At 48.2% G+C, this 19,098-nt stretch overlaps 1 protein-coding gene across 2 annotated transcripts in view; it reads right to left on the reverse strand.

The window, feature by feature from the left end:
• The window catches only part of adcy8 (adenylate cyclase 8 (brain)), a 91,429-nt gene extending 73,927 nt beyond the window's left edge, over positions 1–17,502 (reverse strand). For both annotated transcript variants that reach the window (XM_040144482.1, XM_040144481.1), the window contains exon 1: positions 16,588–17,502. In XM_040144482.1, coding sequence (XP_040000416.1) covers positions 16,588–17,502 — 915 coding nt within the window. The remainder of the gene's footprint in view (positions 1–16,587) is intronic.
• Between the last annotated feature and the right edge of the window lie 1,596 nt (positions 17,503–19,098).

Raw genomic sequence — 19,098 nt, forward strand, 5'->3', positions numbered from 1 at the left:
CTTGTCTTCAGAGTTCCTTCCAGAGCCACACGTTGTCCTAACATAAAATTCCTAGCGATAAAACGGACATGAAGAAAAAATACATTTGAGTGTCTAGAACCAAAACACTTCCTCCGCGCATTCGTTTTTAGGCAAGAATGATAAAAACCAAAATCTCACCTGTCGCAGTCTAAAAATGTCCATTAGTCTCTCAGTCTCTGTGGTTATGAGACATCCGGCTGTGATGACGCCAGTGTTTCCACTGACTCTAACACCTTCTAAAAGCTAATGGTTTTCCCGCTGCCAGGCTCTTATCAGACATGACAGATAGTCGCTGCTGTGAAATACCAGGGTGTCAACCTGCACACGGCCCAGCGACGAAGTCCCGGTGTGCTTGGCAAGTCCACTGGCAGGTTTGCATTTAGCCTCGACGAAGGGGCCAGTTGCACTGGTCACTTGCGTTCACAGGGCCGCAGCTCTGGGCCAGTCACTATGCAAAACTCTGCTAGGACTCAAACATTTCCAAATCTGTCCTTTAGAACCGATGTGTATGGTGATTTGGGGACGACTGCCTTTCACCACGACGCTGATGCAGTTTCCACACGCAGTCACAGACAGTGAGCTTCACCCTGGTTTCACAAGTCCCACATTTTCACAGATTCCTCTCTTTTTGTGCAGCGCGTGTGAAACTAGGGCTGACACTGATGCTTATTTTCGCTACTGAATAATCCGTGGATTATTTTTTCGATTACTCAATTAATCTTCTGGTCCGGAAAAATGTCCGTAACGGTCCAAAACCCAAGGATCATCAATGGTTAATAATAGAAAATAAACGATTAAGCATTCCATCGCATTCGAGAAGCTGAAACCAGACGCTTTTTTTGTCATTTTTGTTTGAAAAATGACTTAAACGTATAACTGATCATCGAAATACTTGCCGATTCATTTTCTGTCCATCGACAAAATCGTTTAATCAACAAATCGTTGCGGCCTCGACGTAAAGCATGATCTTTTCGTGTAAACACGCGAGCATTACGACAGCAGTTACTTGTGCGTCAGTTCTAAAAAAAATGATGCACACAATAAGCGTCGCAAAATCCGTCTAACAGAATCCCCCAGTCAAAGCCCATCGGGACGACAGTCCGGGAAATCCTCGAGCGCGACGAGGAAAGGTCAAAGAGCAACGACAGACCAGTGTCGCACACGTGGTCATTACTCGCGGCTAAAATACAGGAAACGAACAGACATCAGTTTACTAAATGAATGCTTTCTCCTGCTGGGACAAACATCGGTTTTCAGTTGAATCTTAAAGAAGATCCAGAGTTTTCTGTGGAATCCGAGCGCTGAGCAGTAGCAGCAGAGCTCAGTCTGAGGAGGCAGGGAGTCAGGGTCGGACTAAAGGCCAAATGCCTGTAAAAAATGTCATTTTGATGGCTAAATCAATACGAGGCGCCGCCACGCTGGCAACAAACTGTTTCAGACAACATTTAAAAGGTTCAATTCATGTCCGTGGTCTTTGCTTGTTCCACCAGGTTTGTTCCTGGTGGCCAGCGTCCAACTAAGAGCCAATTACACCGAAGCAGCCCCCTGACTGGCCGTCTGGGACACCGCTCGTTTTCCTTTCCTGCTAACGCCATTGTTAACTTCAATCACCTGAAACTGACATTACTTCTCTTGTTTATTATTGTGATCATACATGAGCACTTTGGAGGCAATGATTAAAAAAACTGAATGAGCAGAATTTACTTCAAAATGCTTAAAACGATCCCCTCTTTCTTGAATCTTTCACACTTTCTGTAAGAAATGTTTCTAATTTCAGAACTTACAGCTTGTAACCTGAGTGTTTTGACTGAATTCTGCGGGATCGAACATTTCCACCGCGCTCAATACAGGTGCCGTTTGCTCATTTTTTTCCCAGGTACCTGCTGTTTTTCCACATTTCGAACAGATAACAGTAATCCAACAGTAATCTCATTAAACGCCGACCCCAGAGGGGAGCGCCGGGCGCTGCTGGCTGGCTCCCGGTGCTATGAATAGATTACCGCTGGGGGGGGTAATCCTGTCCGAAATCATCCTCAATGTGAAGAATAAGCCGAAAATCACCCTCACTCTGAGCTTAAAACCTCTCTCAATATGTTCTCAGACTCATACGGGACAAATGTTGTTGCATATCAGACCCACTGTGGGTTTGAATACACAGGAAACGAAGAATGTTTTGGAAAACTGCTCAGTGGAAACAAGAGGAGTCGAGGGGATAACAGTTGCGCTTTTATCTGCAGAAAGCTTTGTTTCTAGAAGACTGAATTCAGCTATACTGAAGATAAAGTGGAGTCCTTTCGTATACATTGACACCACTTACACTCACATCAAATCAATCTAGGAAGCAACAAATCATGATCAAACCGGCAGTGTAACAAAAACCTGCTACGTGTCCGTTTAGGGGAAGATGAACTGTAGATGAAGATAGAGAGTTCTTTACTCTAAGTGAACTAAGTTGGTGGTACCTTCTTTCAGTCCAGGGTGGCGTCTCCAGGTGTTCCTCTCAGACTGCGTGCAGACCCAACAACCTGCACCGGGGAGGTAGGGCGGCCCGCACGCAGCCCGAGAGACTCAAAGACGTGACATCTGGGTCTGGTGTCCTTCCTTAGATGGAACGCCAAATAGTGTAGAGTACTTACAATACAAAAGACTTACAGACAATTCTGAGCCTCAGCGCTGGAGCAAGGGGTCAACGCCAAGGAGAAGGAGAAGATCTGTCTGATAGGAAGCTAAGGCCACATTGTGTCTTTGCATTTACACCTGGTATTAATAATTGTTCCTGGTCTCTCTCTATTCTGCCCGCACTGTGGTCAATCTGGAAATTAGGTGAAGTGGGACCGGTGGACTTGTCGGCAAACTGGGAAAGAAACTGCCATTGACAGACGTCGTCCATTGTAAATCACATTTTGTGAGGTAAGACCAGGTGGGTAGCTGCTGCTGAGCGGTTTGAGTTCCCAGAAGGAGGCAGAATTACGTGACCTCTTTGCTCAACATGTGTCCCTGCCGTCAGGATCCCAGTCGAGCGTCACCCTCAGTCAGCTCCTCACCTGTGTCTGGTCAATATTCGGCTTGTTGCTGCGCGTAGCCTTTGACCTGAGGAGACCTCGTGGGACAGGTCTCCGAGTCTGACCTCTCACCACCCTGTCCATTAAGGAAGAGCTGATTCGTGGGAGATAATCCATAGGCCTCGTAATGTAACCTCCCGACCCAGCCGCGAGCCACAGCTACACTTAACTGAAACCCAACGAACACTGTGTGTGTTTCTGTGTGTGTGTGTGTGGGGGGGGCACTGAGCAGCTCATAATTAGAAAAACAACACAGACAATCGCTGGCGTTGTTCTTTGTCTTAAACCTTTGCTCATTATGAGGATCAGGCACCTAACTCCACTTCTGGCTGCTCTGCTTCGGCTTCCAGTGAGTTTGTGAATTCAACTTGAGATCATGTTAATTACATATTAACAGCTCCGTGGTTTCTCTCCCTCCTTTGTTTTTGATCCTTTAATCCTCTCAATTTTCTGCACAAAAACTCTTCTGATCTTCAGACCAAAAGACTTTAAAAACTTCACAGTGCTGGCTCAGAACAAAGGGAGATGGTGGTCTTACTGTTTTAGCTGCTCAGTATTAGAAAAGCTGAGCTGATCGTGCATCTTAAAAAAACCCAAAACCCATTTAGTTATGCACATTTATTGCTTTGCTTTATATGGACTTTTTCTGCTTTTATTAAACACTGAATGGATGAATTCTGCGTATTATTTTCTTGTATGTGTGTGTTCTTGTGTGTGTTTTATGGCTGCAAATAACAATTATCGTCATTATAGATTAATTTGCTGATTCTTTTCTCGATTAGCAGTTTGGGCTTGAAAATGTCAGAAAATAATAATAATTTTTTTTTTAAAAACAATTATAATTTCCTACGGCCTAATGTAATGTTACCACATGTCAACAGCCAAAAACTTATTCAGTTTACTAAGAGATAAGAGATGGGTTTTAATCAAAAGAAGAACCAACGGTCAGACCCTACACTGATACAGAGGCCCCAGTCCGCTTTAGACAGTTTTCACTGTTAGCAAAGGGGGAAGTGAAGGGGCAATGTGTACGAACTGGCCAACCGTCGAATTCATACTCCAAACAAATAAGGGCCAGCATATTACCAGAGAGTTGGGGTGTACATCCCTATCATAAGAAACGGGGCAATGCACTCTTTGGTACGAAAAGGGCACAAAGAGAAGCTTTCGTTGAGATGATAACGGGGGAGGAGGTGGGTGGCGAGTGTTCAGTCAGCACTTGGCAAGTAAACCCGGATGACTCGCAGGTGGCTCGCAGGTACCTCTGGAGGTCAGTCGCCACTGCTGAACACGCCGGATCAAAACGGACACACTTCCCTTTTCATTTCAGGAAACTTAAACTTCACGACACCACGTTTGAATAAAAGCAACGGATGAATAAAGAAGGAAGTGTTGAACACCTTCCATGTTCCCCGGGGGGAATTGAATGTTCTGTACAACTACACAAGGAGTGATTCATCAAGTGAGGACAGTCCTTTGGCACTCAAACTCCACAAAGAGGTTTAAGAGCCCAAAGCAGAGGGCAGAGCGAGGAGGACACGAGCCGCAACGAGGCGTCTCTTTTTTATGGTTTTAGAGCCCGGACTCGGGCGGCTGTAATTCTCCCAGACAGACTGTTTCGTTTGGTCTCACCGAGGACGAGACGCAGGAATAAACACGGTGACAAATGGTGACCGTGGCCAAAACCTCCTCCGTGCAGTTTTTGATGGCAATGAGCCGAACGCTAAATCAAGTCCCCGATTGACACAGCCACAGCGTGTGTCATTGCTTAATCTTGAACAACCTTTAACAACTTGCACATTAACATAAAATTGAGAGACAGTGTGGACGCTCAAACTATAAAACTGTCCGATCGAATTTGGACAAAGAGTTCTATTTTTATTTTAACTGCGGATTGGAAATTAGGGCTAATGCCTAAAACTTTGATCGCACATTGTAATTTGACAAAAGTGACCTGTGCTATAGCAGACATCATGATAAATTTAACATCATGTACGTTTCCACAGCAATTACAGGTCATTCATTTACTACTACATGTGATATATTCACTGTCCTGTCTCTGGGTGTTAAGATACTGTCAATGAATCCACCACTTCCTGCTGATTTTTCATAGTATAGGGAGAGATGTGCCCTTGATTAAATGGAAGACTTTTAATGTGTTGAGTTTCATTGACAGCAGCTTCACAGAACAGCCAATGCTCACATCTTAGTGGCTGGAATCAGGTCATTTTTGCTTAATAAATGACTAAACTCATCGATCAATCATCAAGTCAGTTTTTTTTTTTCTTTTTAAATTTTGGGATTATCCTGACCTTATCATACAATCAGGTAAACATGGAGGAAGTGTCGCGTTTGTATTCACAATGAGCAGATCTCCCCAGTGTGGCTAAAACTTCGTACTTCCCGCAGTTGTTTCACCATTGAAGCCTTCCAGTGAACTGAACGGATGACAAATGGCTGGATTTAATAGGAGCCGGTTTCAAACGAAGGCCTGGTTCTCTCCAAGGTTGAGGGACTTTGAAGCACCAGACACTTTTTGAGAGTTTACGGTACCAACACCAAGTTTTCTGGGCACAAAATAAATATTTAGAGGAGCAGAGTATGACACATACCAAGCAAATGATTCAACTATATTTAGAGGAGGCTTAAATGACATTTCAGAATATGTTTTAAAATTACAGGCTTCTCCAGTTTAGCGGGTTACCAGGCACTCTTCAGAAACATCTCGTCTAAAAAAAAAACAAGGTTTAAATGGTTAAGTTGTAATAACCCCTGCTGTTTTCTAAATGGATGAAGTGTCGCAATTTCGAGGTTAATTCATGACAGAAGAACGGGAGTGAAAGACGGTGAGAGCTTTTTCGTCTGAAGCAGTTTTCGGAAATGTCTGGAAGGTCACAGTGTAAAAATGTCACTGGAAAACTCTGCCATTAAAAGCTCAAAAAGCTGCGGCTGATGGCCCTGATCCTTCATTAAATATTAAGAGCCGCTGAGTGCAGTGTCTGGTAACGGCAAGATTGTCTGAGATCAACCGCATGACACCGGCGAGATGGAGGAGCAGGAGGAGGAGGAGGAGGGTGAAAGGGAGGTGAGGAAGGACGGGAGATAAAGGATGGAGTCACTGATTCATCCCTATACACTTTTTCATGGAGCTGAATTGGCCTGAAGACGCTCAGCTGCTCGCAGAGGAAACGTCTGAGGAGCCGAAGAAAGAGAGGGCAGAGAGACGCGGCATGGCAAGACACCCTCTGAAGGACCACCAGGCCTAGGAGGTCACTACGACTTCAGATAACAGAAACCGCGTCAGGATCAACATGGCGGCCGATCAGGGTTTTTAGGAAGCAGAGTTCCTGCCTAGTAACAAGTAAGCACAGACCGCAGGGATTGGTCCAACAATATGTCATAAAAGATACAAAACAGTTGCTGCATAAATCAACAGAAGAAGGAAAATTACAGGTTTTCTTAAATAAGTAATTAGTGATTTTCCCACATCCTAATTAATATTTCATCGCAGCTTTACACGGGAGACCGAAGTGTCCAGAACAGAGACTCCTGACAATTGTTGAAGAGAACTACAGCTTTCTGTGTTTTGTTTTGTCTCATCAAACAAGACAAAACTCTAGAACAGCTCTTCACCCATGAGCGAGACACGACTTTCAATCTTAACTTCTAAGCCAGCATAGACAAGAGGTCCTTTAAGGTGCTCAGAAAATGGAGATCTGAACATCTACAGGTCCGTGGGGAACAGACAAGCTTCATCCCCTGAGGAAGATCATGTGATACAGTTGAGAGCTCCAGAACAGCTACTCCGTGTGGTCAATTACATCTCTCCATTTAAATACGAAGTGTATCAATATTTATCCAATATATGAACATCGCATGACTGAAAGCTCCAGATTTCAGTCACGGATTTTGATCATCAAAAGCTCCAGAGGAGTTTTCTGGTGCTTTTGATTGCATCACATGGTCTTCACAACAAGTCCTCCCACCTAAACAACCATTTGTGTCTTTTGTCCCTATCCTCCGATACGACACAAAGGAGCGTCTCCTGGCATAGAGCCCCTGCAGACCTCCGTCGTCATGGTTACAGTTTGGGTAGGTTTAGGTTACAAAAACAACTCCGTCCGGTTTACGGAAAAAAAATCGTGACTTGGGTTCAAATAAGTACTTCGTCAAGGTTAGAGGACCTAACAATAAACACGTGAAGCGGTCGGGGTTAACAGAAACAACTTTGACCACTGGTTTGGAACAGGTAAGCAAACAGCCGTCTCCTGTGTCCAAGTCCATCCATCCACCCCAACCCCCTCCCTATGCAGACTTTGTCGCTCTTTATTCTGCGTCACCTGACTTCCTCCCTTTGCCCCCGTCACAATTACTACGGCGGCGAGAGGTCACCTAACAATAAAACCCAACTACGGGTCGTAATAAGCTGCTGGCACAGACGACCCATGGGGCAGGACAGTCTCAGTCTTCACCAGCAGATCCAGTTTGGCCATGGCACTGAGCACCTCCATTTCCATTCCATTCCTGAGCACTTTGAGGGTATTTCTTGTCCAGGTTTGCTGAAAAGGAAAACAACCACTCAACTGCATCTGCTGACGAAGATCCTGCAATATGATCGAAAGCTCTAGAGAAGCTACAAAATGGGGGTTAAGGTGAGACTGTTTGTTCAGCTCCTCCCAAAGCAACCTATGCCACAACTACACCTGCCTGGTTTCGATGAGAGAAGGGTCTTGGTCGAGGTTGAAAGACGCCACTGTTGAGTGTCACTGCGCGACGGGACGCCAACGGCGACGTGTTAACGTAACACGCCTTGTCACATGATCACAGGGCGTAACACCTGTCATTTTTATTGTTCGAACAAATGACTGATGGTGTCATTTTTCTGGTGACGACAGCCTCAGCCCTTCAGGTTGCACCTGGTTCGCTAAAACAGACAGAGGGTAGAGCCGACACCTCTCCTGTTGCTATGAAAACCTTCCCATGAGCCACCACTGGCACCTGATGAGTAAGCACCTCAACTGTCAAGCACACACAGCGAAGGTCAATTGCTCTGCGTGGATGAAAACAGTGATTTACGTATTTCCGGATGCAGATGCAGCTGTGAGAATAAACAGAAGGCTGCTATTCATGTTTGCTCTGCATTTTTATTTGGTGCAATGTTTTTCGTGGAAATTCTAGAAAGTGGTTCATTTAAATCAGGGTCACGATTCGTGGTTTCAAAAAAACGGAATCAGTCACAGAAAATCTGATCAGCCCTTTCTTGCACAAATGCCTGAAATCTAAAATGTAAATGAAAGTAGAGACGAAGCGTGTCTTTGAAAAGACAGAAAAAAAGGGTTTGGTTGTGATTGGCTCGCGGCAGTGGATAACAGCAATATCCTTTTTAATGTTGAAAAACAGGCAACGTTTTTTTTCAGGGAACGCTAAAGGCAGAAAATTGTAAATGCACGTATGTGGTCTTCTCATGAAATCCACTCTTCCTCTGCTTTTCTTTCTTTGCCCCTCTATCTCCTCGGTGCAGCCGGCGCTCCAGGTAAGCTGAGTTTGACCTTGAGAGAGGAAGCCGCAGCGAGCTTGGAGAACGGCTAATCGGCGGGCACACTGCTCTCGCTGTGTGTGTGTGTGTGTGTGTGTATGAGCATGAGCATGAGTGTGAACAGAGGGAAGAAGATACAGTACAACTGACGTTTTTATAATGCTCTTAGCATCCCCCAGAACGCTTCCCTAACACCAAAGCATACACGTTATCGTACACACACTGCCCAGAACAACCTAATCTGCTGGTTAGCGATGCCTCTGTTTATTTAACAGCAAGTAAAAAGGCTAAGTGACTTCTGCACAAAGGCAGCCGTCAATACGGCAGCGACTGACAGCGGGAAAAAACAGAAACAGGTCTATTTGGAGTCTTTTCAGGATGGAAAAAAAAAGAAAAAAAAGCAAACCGCAGGTCAATTTGGGTTTATAGTTTGGAGAGCGAGAGGATGGGGCATGATCTTATTGGTGTGAAGGTTGTAGAGGAAAAGCAAAGGTCAATATCGAAGCCTTGGACGGGACGAAGACAAAGGATGAGGGGCCAACAGGGGCCACGAGAGGCTCTGAAGAATCGGAGCCAGATCGATGGAGGCTATTCTGAGTCTGACAGGAAGAATCAGGTTCAGCGACAGAGGGAGACGAGGGAGACGTTTGGGTAAATTACGGTCGGCAGTTGGCCCCTCCGTTGAAGGTAGTCTGTCTGTTATTCAATCTCAGAGCGCCAGCCTGAGATGAGTTACGACAGAGGCTTTGGGAAAAAAATAACATTACCATACCGCTTCCGTCCGACCGACACAGTCTGGATGTGGAGTAATTAAACCTGACAGGAATTACTTTCTAGCTTACGACTTAAATCATCAAACTCGAAAAATGACTCCTTTCATTTCAAGAATGGAAACACAGAATACTGTAACAGTGGGATTTCAGCCAGCTGATTCAGTTCAGGACAAAGCTAACAAAGATCAACGGCTCGTCGTCAGCTCCTTGCAGGCCGATCGCTCGGGCCTTTGTCGGCGCTCTGCTCAGAAAGCCAGTGAAACACGAGGTTTTAATAAAGATTTGTAGAAGTGAAATTGATTCCATGGCTTTTTACAATCCGTTTTTTCCAAAGTCTCACTTTGTTGTTGAAGCGGCCGATAAGAGCAAAGCCCAACAAAGGCTTTCATTAAATTTCATTGAAAAGTTTCGGTTTTGTAGATTAAAATCTTTATCTTAAAGGCATTTTACGACTATATTTTCAACACATGACCGGTTCTACAGGATCTGCTGGACAGATTTCTTGGCAAAAAAAAAAAAAAAAAATCGCTTAATCTTTTACTTTCATCGTTGTTATGTGGGGTTACAGGTGACCTGCGACCGCAGTCAAGGCGGCTGGTCTACCACCGCGTAAAAATCCGGATTTGTCTATAAATGCCAGCTTCAAATATGCACATCAAAACGTAAGGCTTCATTCATTTGAGGTCTGTGCTAATATGCACATTAAAAGTCACGGTTTGCACAGAAATACAGGGCGCTTGATTCAGTCCCATGAACACGACAGTGTGACCTACGATCAAGTTTCATTAACCACAGAACTGGAGCAAAAGTTGTAATAGTGACTACTGACTGTACCTCTGCAAAACTCCCACAAACAACCCGTCCAAACGTCCAGTTGTGATTATGATTATGCATATTGTACGCATGTTCACCACATCCTTAAACAAACACAATTAATAAGAGTCCAGGATGTTTCATTTCACAGCGAGCCCAGTCTTCCCAACCCCCAGGAGTGCGGCGTGAGCCGTCCTAATCCCCCCGCTGCCGCTGCATCCAGCTGCCTGCACACCACAGCGGCCCGGCGTGTGCGTCATCGAAGCCGAATTAAGACACAACATGTAAGGCGCTGATCTCAGAGCGTTTTCGGGTCGACTCATACCGGCACGCGATGCCAAAATAATCCCCCGCCCGCCCACAGAGTTGGATGCTACCAGGCAAAATACTTCCGATGACGACCGAAGCTAAGACTGATCACAGCACGAGTTGAAGCTAATTAATGGAGTCATCACTCAACTTCTCTAAACGCTCCTACACTTCAGTGAAACATGGGGAATTTCCATTTATTCAATCTAACATAAAGGCAGGGACCCATCAGTGTCAAGAAAACTGAATTCCTGTAAATGAAAATTTGATCCATGAACCAATCCAAAAAGGAAAACTGTGACTTTTTGATAGGATAATATGTTGGTGAAAAATCTCTTAACAGACCTCATTCTTGGCCATTTAGCTGTTTAATGGTCATAGTTTTGTCAATGTTTGTCATGGATTTGGTGATTTAGAGGTAAAAAAACAAAAGGTCCAACAGTTTGGGTTAAAACTGGGCTAAGTTTGGTGGAAGTGAGAGTTTTTTTTAGATGGCTACGTGACAGATTGATATCGTTTCAGCAGTTCAATGCGTAGTTACCTGCTTCGCATTGAAATTAGGGCTGCAGCTAAACCGAACTTTCGTTACTGATTCATCTGCTGATCGTTTTCTTGATTAATCAAACAATTGTTTGGCTTAGAAAATCTCAGAGTATGGTGAGATACCCAACACAGTCCAAGGGGGCGTCTCTGAATGTCTTGTTTTGTTCAACCAGGAGTCCAAAACCCAAAGCTATCCAGCTTACAGTGATATACAACAGAGCAAAACAGAAAATATTCACGTAGGATATACGTTTCAATATTGCTGTATACTGGTCTTGAAGATTTCTTTCATTTCAGTCAGGGCGGCTATCACTGCTCTTCTCTTCCTCGGAGGAGAAACGGCGAGTGTTTTACGCTTTTAGGGCCTGAAAACAGGCCGGATGACCACGGTGTTGAACCTGTCAGACCTCAGAGGTTTCGTTCATCTGTGAAAGTCATAAAAGGCCGTAGTCGACCACTGCACAGCAAAGTGTCAGACCCTGAATCCGGCTAACAGCAGCCTCTTTGAAGCTCTCGACCTCCGACCTTCCCTATGAGCGGCTTGCTGGGTCGCTGGCTGCAAATGGAGCCACACAGCCGAATCACACGGGGGGGGCTGGGAAATCCCCCCTGAGCTACACGGCAAGAGACGCGCGGCGCAGAGGCAGTCAGCTACATCCCGTCTACAGTCGTCTACACGGCCACGCAGAGGGTCAGCCGGGACCGCGGAGCTAAGCGTGACGGGATTCGGCGTGACACCGGCGGAAGGACAGGACCCTGCTCGTCTCCGTTCATCCGCGCATCATCAGATCGGGCAGCACGAGTTGCACTGGGCACGCTCAGTGTCTTCTGACGGCATTGAGGCTGCAGCACATGAGGTTTCCAGAGTATTTTTAGAGTTTTCCTGCGTGTCTGAACACGCGTGAGTCGTCAACAAGCGCACTGGAAATAAGACATGACTCAAAGATTCTATGTGAACGGAGGCGTGGACCTGGTTTATGAACTGTCTGTTTACTGCCTGTCCGTTTGTATATTGTCTGTTTACAGTGTTACTCATACAGCAACTTACTCAATAAAATGGACTGCGTATGTATTTCTGGTACATCATTATTTTTGTCTATTTGTATTTTATTTTATGTGGTGCATTTTTTTAAATCTAAATTTATTCTAATCTCATTATTATTATTATTATCGTTCGTGGAGGTTGTTCTCTTCTTTGCCTACCCTGAACTCCCTATGGTTGAAACGTGCTTTTGCCTTGAAATCATCGCCGGAAAACTCTCAGCCGAGCAACCAAATCTGCCAGATCTGTGTGGTGTCGCCCTCTGCCTTCTGCAGTTGACAGCCAGCTGCATCATGGGTTAATCGCTCCTCTTCTCACGTTATCGCTTGTTCTATAAAATGTCACAGAGGGGTGAAAATTGCCAGTTACAGGGTACCACAGTCCAAAATATCAAAGTCCGAAACCCAAAGATATTCAATTCATGATGATATAAAACAGACAAAAGCAGCAGATCCTCAAAACTGAAACGCTGGGACCAGAGAATGTTTGGCACCTGAAAAATGACCCAGGGGGCTAATTTACTATCAAAATTGTTGCCAAGTCCTTCCAGCTCTACTTTTCTGACTTAAAAAAAGAGCTAAATATGAAATTAAAAATGATATAAAGACCAAAGCGAAGAGCTCAGGGCCATAATATAGCCTTGACAACCTGGTTACGAGAACGTTTGGTATTGGCCCTGTGAAGTTAGAAAATATAAAAATAGAGATGGAAAATGGCCCAACGTGCTAATGACATCAGCAAACTGTGTCGCATGAGACTCCAAAGTGTGAATCATCATCTGGTTTTAAACACCCGGACTTCCCCCTCAGTCACCGCACCTCAAAAATACTCTGAATCCCGAATCTCCAACAAAACCTCGCCGGAGCTGCAAATGGACGGATTCTTTGGTCTGACAGTTACTCGTGACTTTTCTGTGAACGTCATTCTGTTTAGTGTAGGCGAAGGCTGTCTGCGTCGAGAGAGCAGCAAAGCTGACGGATCGGGAGAAGTTTGGCATACTTTTACGAATACTACGCAGGGAGAAACATGTTTATACTCGGAAAAGTATTCAAGGTATTAATCTCGTTGGTGTTGGAGCCGAAACTCGGTTGTGTCCCAGTGTCGTGTGGCTTCTCATCTGTCACTGTGCCGACTGTAAACTTGTAAATTAGTTTGGTCACCGAAGGTCGTCGGGTACCTGCTGCCCTGTTGGACTTCTTCGCTAGTTGCTCCTCCGTCAGATGGAATTTTAGCTCTTAAAATCCGTCTCCCTCGACATCGATGGCCAGATAAAGAGCACGCATACCTTAGTTCATTGCTTTGTGCGTCGCGGTGCTTTTACTTGCCGAGCTGTCGTGCGGGGGATTTCGTTTGGTTTGTTTTGTTGCCGTGCTGTTTGTTCAGATCATGTTGGCCGCCATCTTTTATATTTCACGTTTCCGCGTTGTCCCGACTTGTGACCCGCAAGGCTGTGATCGTCCTCGGGGGCAGGATGCAAACCCTGCCATAATTTATCCCGGGGATGCCTGACGCGTCGCCGCCTCGGACCGTTTCAAAAACTCTGACCGAGAAAAGGGGGAAGCTGACGGGGAAATACACTTCAGCGCTAACTGCCGACGTGAAGACTTTAATGTTGATGTGAAGAGCTTAATTCTGAAATGAGATGTGCACTGCACTTGTGAACACTTGACATTCATCTTGAGGAAATTAAAAGCAAAACACATCTGAGGGCTTCAGTGAGGTTTTTTTTTTAGTCCAACTAGAGACTTTTACCCACCGAAGATAAACATCTGCAGTCACTTCTGATTTTCCACATATTGAAAGATCCACTCAGGGCGCGAGTTTCCTATCACCACGCGTACGGCACTTGGTCGCCGCGGCCCGGCACCGGTCCTGCTGCTTTGCGCTGTGTCTTTGATCTGCAAACCGAGCCGACACCTCGGACTAACAGTCCTCAGACCTGTAGGCTGTAGATCCAGTTTCTAAACCTGCTGCTCAGCCATTTCTCTCTCCGTCTACACTAAAAGATACACTGGTGAGGGAATAATGAGGACGATGGCAAATACCGCTTAATTCTCCCGACAGACTGCAAACACCAAAACCCTTTTTGGATATAAAGAGTCAGGGCAAATGGAGAATCTGCTGCAACTCTGAGGTCTGATCTGAGCTTTAAAAAGCTCCATAACGAACCGGGCGGACCCCCTATTTTCTTTGTAAAGCCTGCACGGCAGGTTTGGAGTACGTGACCGCGCAAGCAAAACTCCAGTTCTCAGCCCACTGGCCGGGAGTCCTCTGAAGCAACGACCCCTGGAGAGGGGCCAGGCAGGAAAGGCAGAGCTCGGCTGTAGTAATTTCACTCCTTGAGTGAAAACATGATGACAGAACGTTGATCTCTCTCCCCAGCTGCACCACCAATACACACAAGCGTACACACTGTCAAACCCTACGCAGAAACGGAGCTATTTCAGGGTAAAGTGTCCCCTAATCAAACAGGGATATCTGCCCTATGCAGTCGGCCATAACGGCAGCATGAGGACAGTAAAATGGTCGGCTGTGTGTCGAGCTCACTGGATTTGAAGCGAAGCAACTATGAGGCTCAAGGGCTGATTCTCAGCTGAAAGTTGAGTATGTTTACATCCACGTCATCAGAAGGAGAGTACGGGATTTATGGCTCTTTTTATACACGGCCCCTCATTTTTTCGTGACAGAAACGTAGGTAGGAGTCATCGTGCTTGATTTTTTTTTCTTGTAAATCCTTTGTGCTCATTTCCGGGCTGTTTTGGGGTTTTTTCTGCCTCGAGTCTGGTTTTCAGGCACCGAAACACATGATCGGCTGCGCCGAGGTCAGGTGACTGACTCACACCCATAAGACTAAAGCCAGCAATTTAACTTTACAGTCGCTGATTTACTTCGGCGCTTATTTGCTGAGTAGGATCACGTGGGAAGAACTATCAACCCCCACTGTGTGCTGCACAGTATGTTGAGATTTCCTTAAATATGAATTAGAAATGATGGGAGTTTATGGACATTACAAAGCCTAAAGAAAGAAAGAAAGAAAGAAAGAAAGAAAGAAAGAAAGAAAGAAAGAAAGAAAGAAAGAAAGAAAGAAAGAAAGAAAGAAAGCTGATACCACCAGTAGAGGGTGCTGAACCTATTCGGAGCTGCAGAGCATGTGTGCAGTGCAGTGCACACACACGCCTTTTGTGTGTGTGTGTGTGGGGGGGTCTGTTTTACTATATTCATGGGGTCCAAAAACCGGTAGCCCACTACACTTGTGGGGTCCGGGAAGCTTTTTTTTTTTTTTTTTGGGAGCAAAGTGCTGGACCCCTCAAGTTTAAAGGGCTGTTAAGACTTGGTTTTAGGATTCAGGTTAGAATCAGGTTTAGGTCAGGGTCAGGGTCGGGGTCGGGCATTTAGCTGTGATGGTTGAGGTTACAACAGGGGGCTAGGGAATGCATTATTTCAATAACGGGTGTAAAACAAGGATGCGTGTGTTTGCGTGTGTGTGTGTGTGTGTGTGTGTGTGTGTGTGTGTGTGTTTGTGTGTGTGTGTGTGTGTGTGTGTGTAGGTAGGACAGCTCCTGGTGCTGAAACCTCAGCAGTCACAACAGGCTGGTGTCACATCGTCTTATTTCTTTACTAAAAGTGAAATATTTTACAAAAACGAATTAAAGACCCCGAAAAAAAATCGGGAGGCCGGAGATAGAAACAGCCACAAACGTCCATGCAGGACACCGACGCGGGAGAGAGCTGCAAACAAACTGCTGCCAGGTTTTTACGACCGGCATCAAGCACAAAGACGACGCAAAAACTCAGGGAAACATCTGTTCTGTTCAAACATCAGCAGACGTCGCCGTGCAGTTTCCCCTCTGAGCCCAGAGTTTCAGTGAACACCCGCATCTCGTCAGGCATCAGCCATGACGCCGGAGGCATCTGGCAAAAGTTCCTGGAGAGCGGCGGCGAGGAAAAGGAACCAAAATACAGAGAATCGTAAAGAGGTGCAGGGGAGGAGAGGGGTGCGAGGAAAGATGGGAATGAGGAGATTAGAGCGGCAGGAGCAGGAAAAGAAGGGTTGAGAAATACAGCAAGTGGAGGAGAGAGGAGAGGAGGATTAGAAGGGAGAAAGAAAGACGCATGGAAGACCTGGATGGGGGGGCACAGGGAGAAGAGGATGAGGCATAAGATGAGAGAAGGGCGGAAAGGAAGTGAGGAGAACGTGGAGAAAGAGGTGCAGAGGAGGATTAGGGAAGGTGGAGGGAGATGGAGGAGGTCTATAAAGATTAGGAAAAGGGGGAGGGTGAAACTGAGGAGGAGAAGAGGGGAGAGTAGAAGATGGAGAGGGGGCGGGATAGGAAGGAAAACTGGGGGAAGAGGAGGCTAAGGGAGCAACGCAGGGAAGATGGAGGAGGAGGGCGGAAGGAGAGGAGCTAAGGAAAGCAGAGGAGTGCAGTGGAATGACGGAGGATGGATGGTGGATGTGGGGGGTGAGCAGGGCGGCTGGCAGCTCACCTGGTTGGTGGACAGCTGTGCATGCTGGGAGATGAGCAGCTGGACCAGGATGTGGAGCCCCGAGGTGAAGAGGCCGGCCAGGATGGCCCAGGTGAGCGGCAGCGGCAGCATGCTGTAGGTGGCGAACAGCGTGAACAGCACGTAGCCCACGCCGTCGCCCAGCAGCCCGTAGCCCAGCCCGGCCGCCAGGATCTGCGTGGCCATGGCCACCCAGGTGACCACGCCGCTGTACTGCAGGTAGCCGTGCGAGGTGGTGTCCTTCCGCACCACCACTAAGGCACAAATGACGACCTCGATGCCCGTGAAGAAGCCCAGGAGCGTCCCCTTGATCGGGTCCATCGGGGAGGAGGCCAGCGTGAGGTGCAGCACCAGCAGGGTGAGCTTAGTCACCACGTCCAGGATGTTCATCACCACCACCGACTTGCGCCTCTGGCCCAGAAAGTAGCGCTGGTACAGCCGCTCCAGGTCGCGGGACTTGAAGGCGTTCCGCAGCGTGGGGAAGATGACGCCCCGGTACGTGTAGCCCCAGTTCAAGAAGAAGTCGGAGTTGCTCGGCGCGCAGTCGATCTGCAGGAAGCCCAGGTCGCTGCTGGCGCGCTCCGGGAACACCTTGGTCCCGCCGTTGTTGTGCCGGTCCCCCACCGACGCCCGCCCCGCCGACTGCTTCCGCGCGGCCTGGCTCGGGTCGTAGGGCTCGTCCGGCCCGATGCCCTTCGCCCCCACCGCGCCTCCAGCGCCCTGCTCGTGGATGAAGCGCTGCTCGGTGATGTGCCGCACCGCGTTCTGCCACAGCAGCCGCTTGGGTCGCGCGCTGCCGCTGCCGCTGCTGTTGCTGTTGTTGCTGCTGCTCGGGGTCTTGTTGATGGTGTAGAGCTCCTCGCTCGCGCTGGAGCACCGGACCTCGGACAGCTCCATCGCCGCCGCCGCCGCCGCCGCCTGTTGCTGGGGCCGCTATTGTCTCCTTCTCCTGTCGGTTGCGTCGCTTTATATTATCCCTCCCTTCCCGGTTGCGAGAAAGCTCAGCGATTTTGGGGAGACGACGTCCTCTCGTGCGCATCGAACCGGGGGCGCGTGCTTCTCTCTCGGGTTGCGGCGAGCACAGCACGGGGTAAAGCGCGGCTGGAGGTCATTGTCACGCGAACGATCCCGCGAATCCGACTCGAGCGGAAAAGCGTCTCCCGGACTGGCCGCGCGCTGTCATCGCCGCCGCGGGCTAAGACTCACCGGGCGGCGCGTCCAAGCAGCAGCTCGGACCACCGTTCGCACCGCGCGCCCTCCGCCCGCACCATCGGGGTGCCGCGGCGTCACGGGGAGCCGGGGTCCGTGGAAGACGACGCGGAAGTTCGGGGTGCACGCGGCGTCAGGGAGCAGCTCTCGGATACGGCGGAAATCTGGCTTTTAATTCGACCCCAGAATGGCTCGTGCGTCGTCGGCACACCTGGATCCGTGTGCCATTTGTTCCTATTTGAGCGTGCCACTTTAGCGGGGCGGGAAAAACACGCGAATCGTCCGGTGGATTCCCGTTTTCCGTAACGTTCATTCAAAGGTGCCAGAAAAAGCAAAATCCGCTGAGGTCCACGGCCGCAGAAAAAAAAAAAAAGGAACGGGTTCCTAAAAAAGCGCCGTGGTCTCGAGCCGCAGAAAACGGAAGATTGTCAAGCTGCTGCTGCTGCTGCGCGAGATCGCCGCGGATCAGCCCTCCTTCTCCCGCCTCTCCATCGACACGAGGAGCTCGCGCTTAGATGCAACACCTGGCCGAGGAGGTTGGGAGCGGGGGGGCGCGGGAGGGGGGGGGGCGTGGAGCGATGCCAAGACACACGGCGGTCCTCCGTCACAACCCTACTCGGCTTTCTCCGTCAGGACACCGAGCAAAGCAGAGCGGCTCGTCTCCATGTCAAGTGTCCAAAAATCCCGTCCTGTGTGTCCCCGTGCTGCGCGCGAGGATGAGAGCGGCGTCTCCTTCCTCCTCCTCCTCCTCCTCCTCCAGTGCCTCCTCCTCCGGTGAGCCGTCTCTACGCGTGAGTTCTCCCGTTCTCTCCACCCCCTCCCGCTTCCTTCCTCCCCTTCCTCTTCTTCTTCTTCGTCTCCTTCTCCTCCTCCTCGCCGTTTAAAGGGGCGTGCAGCAGCAGCAGCGGCGGCAGCGGCCGCGTGGAGCAGATCCGCAGAGAGCGCGAGGCTGGTCAGCGAGCGAGTCAGCTGGGCTCCGGTTTGACGTCACGGTCACACCGCGTGTGTGTGTGTGTGTGTGTGCGCGCGCGCTCCTTCCCTCTCCTTGTCTGTAAGCATCTCCCCATCCTGCCGCTCTTCTTCTCCCTTTTTCCGTTTCTACCTTTTCCTCCTTTTCTCTTCCCTCTTTCTTCCCTCTCTTCCCTCTCTCTTCCCTCTCTCTTCCCTCTCTCTTCCCTCTCTCTTCCCTCTCTCTTCCTTTTCTCTTCCCTCTCTCTTCCTTTTCTCTTCCCTCTCTCTTCCCTCTTTCTTCCCTCTCTCTTCTCTCTCTTCCCTCTCTATTCC

Source organism: Xiphias gladius, chromosome 14 (assembly GCF_016859285.1).
Source record: "Xiphias gladius isolate SHS-SW01 ecotype Sanya breed wild chromosome 14, ASM1685928v1, whole genome shotgun sequence".
Classification (NCBI taxonomy): domain Eukaryota; kingdom Metazoa; phylum Chordata; class Actinopteri; order Istiophoriformes; family Xiphiidae; genus Xiphias; species Xiphias gladius.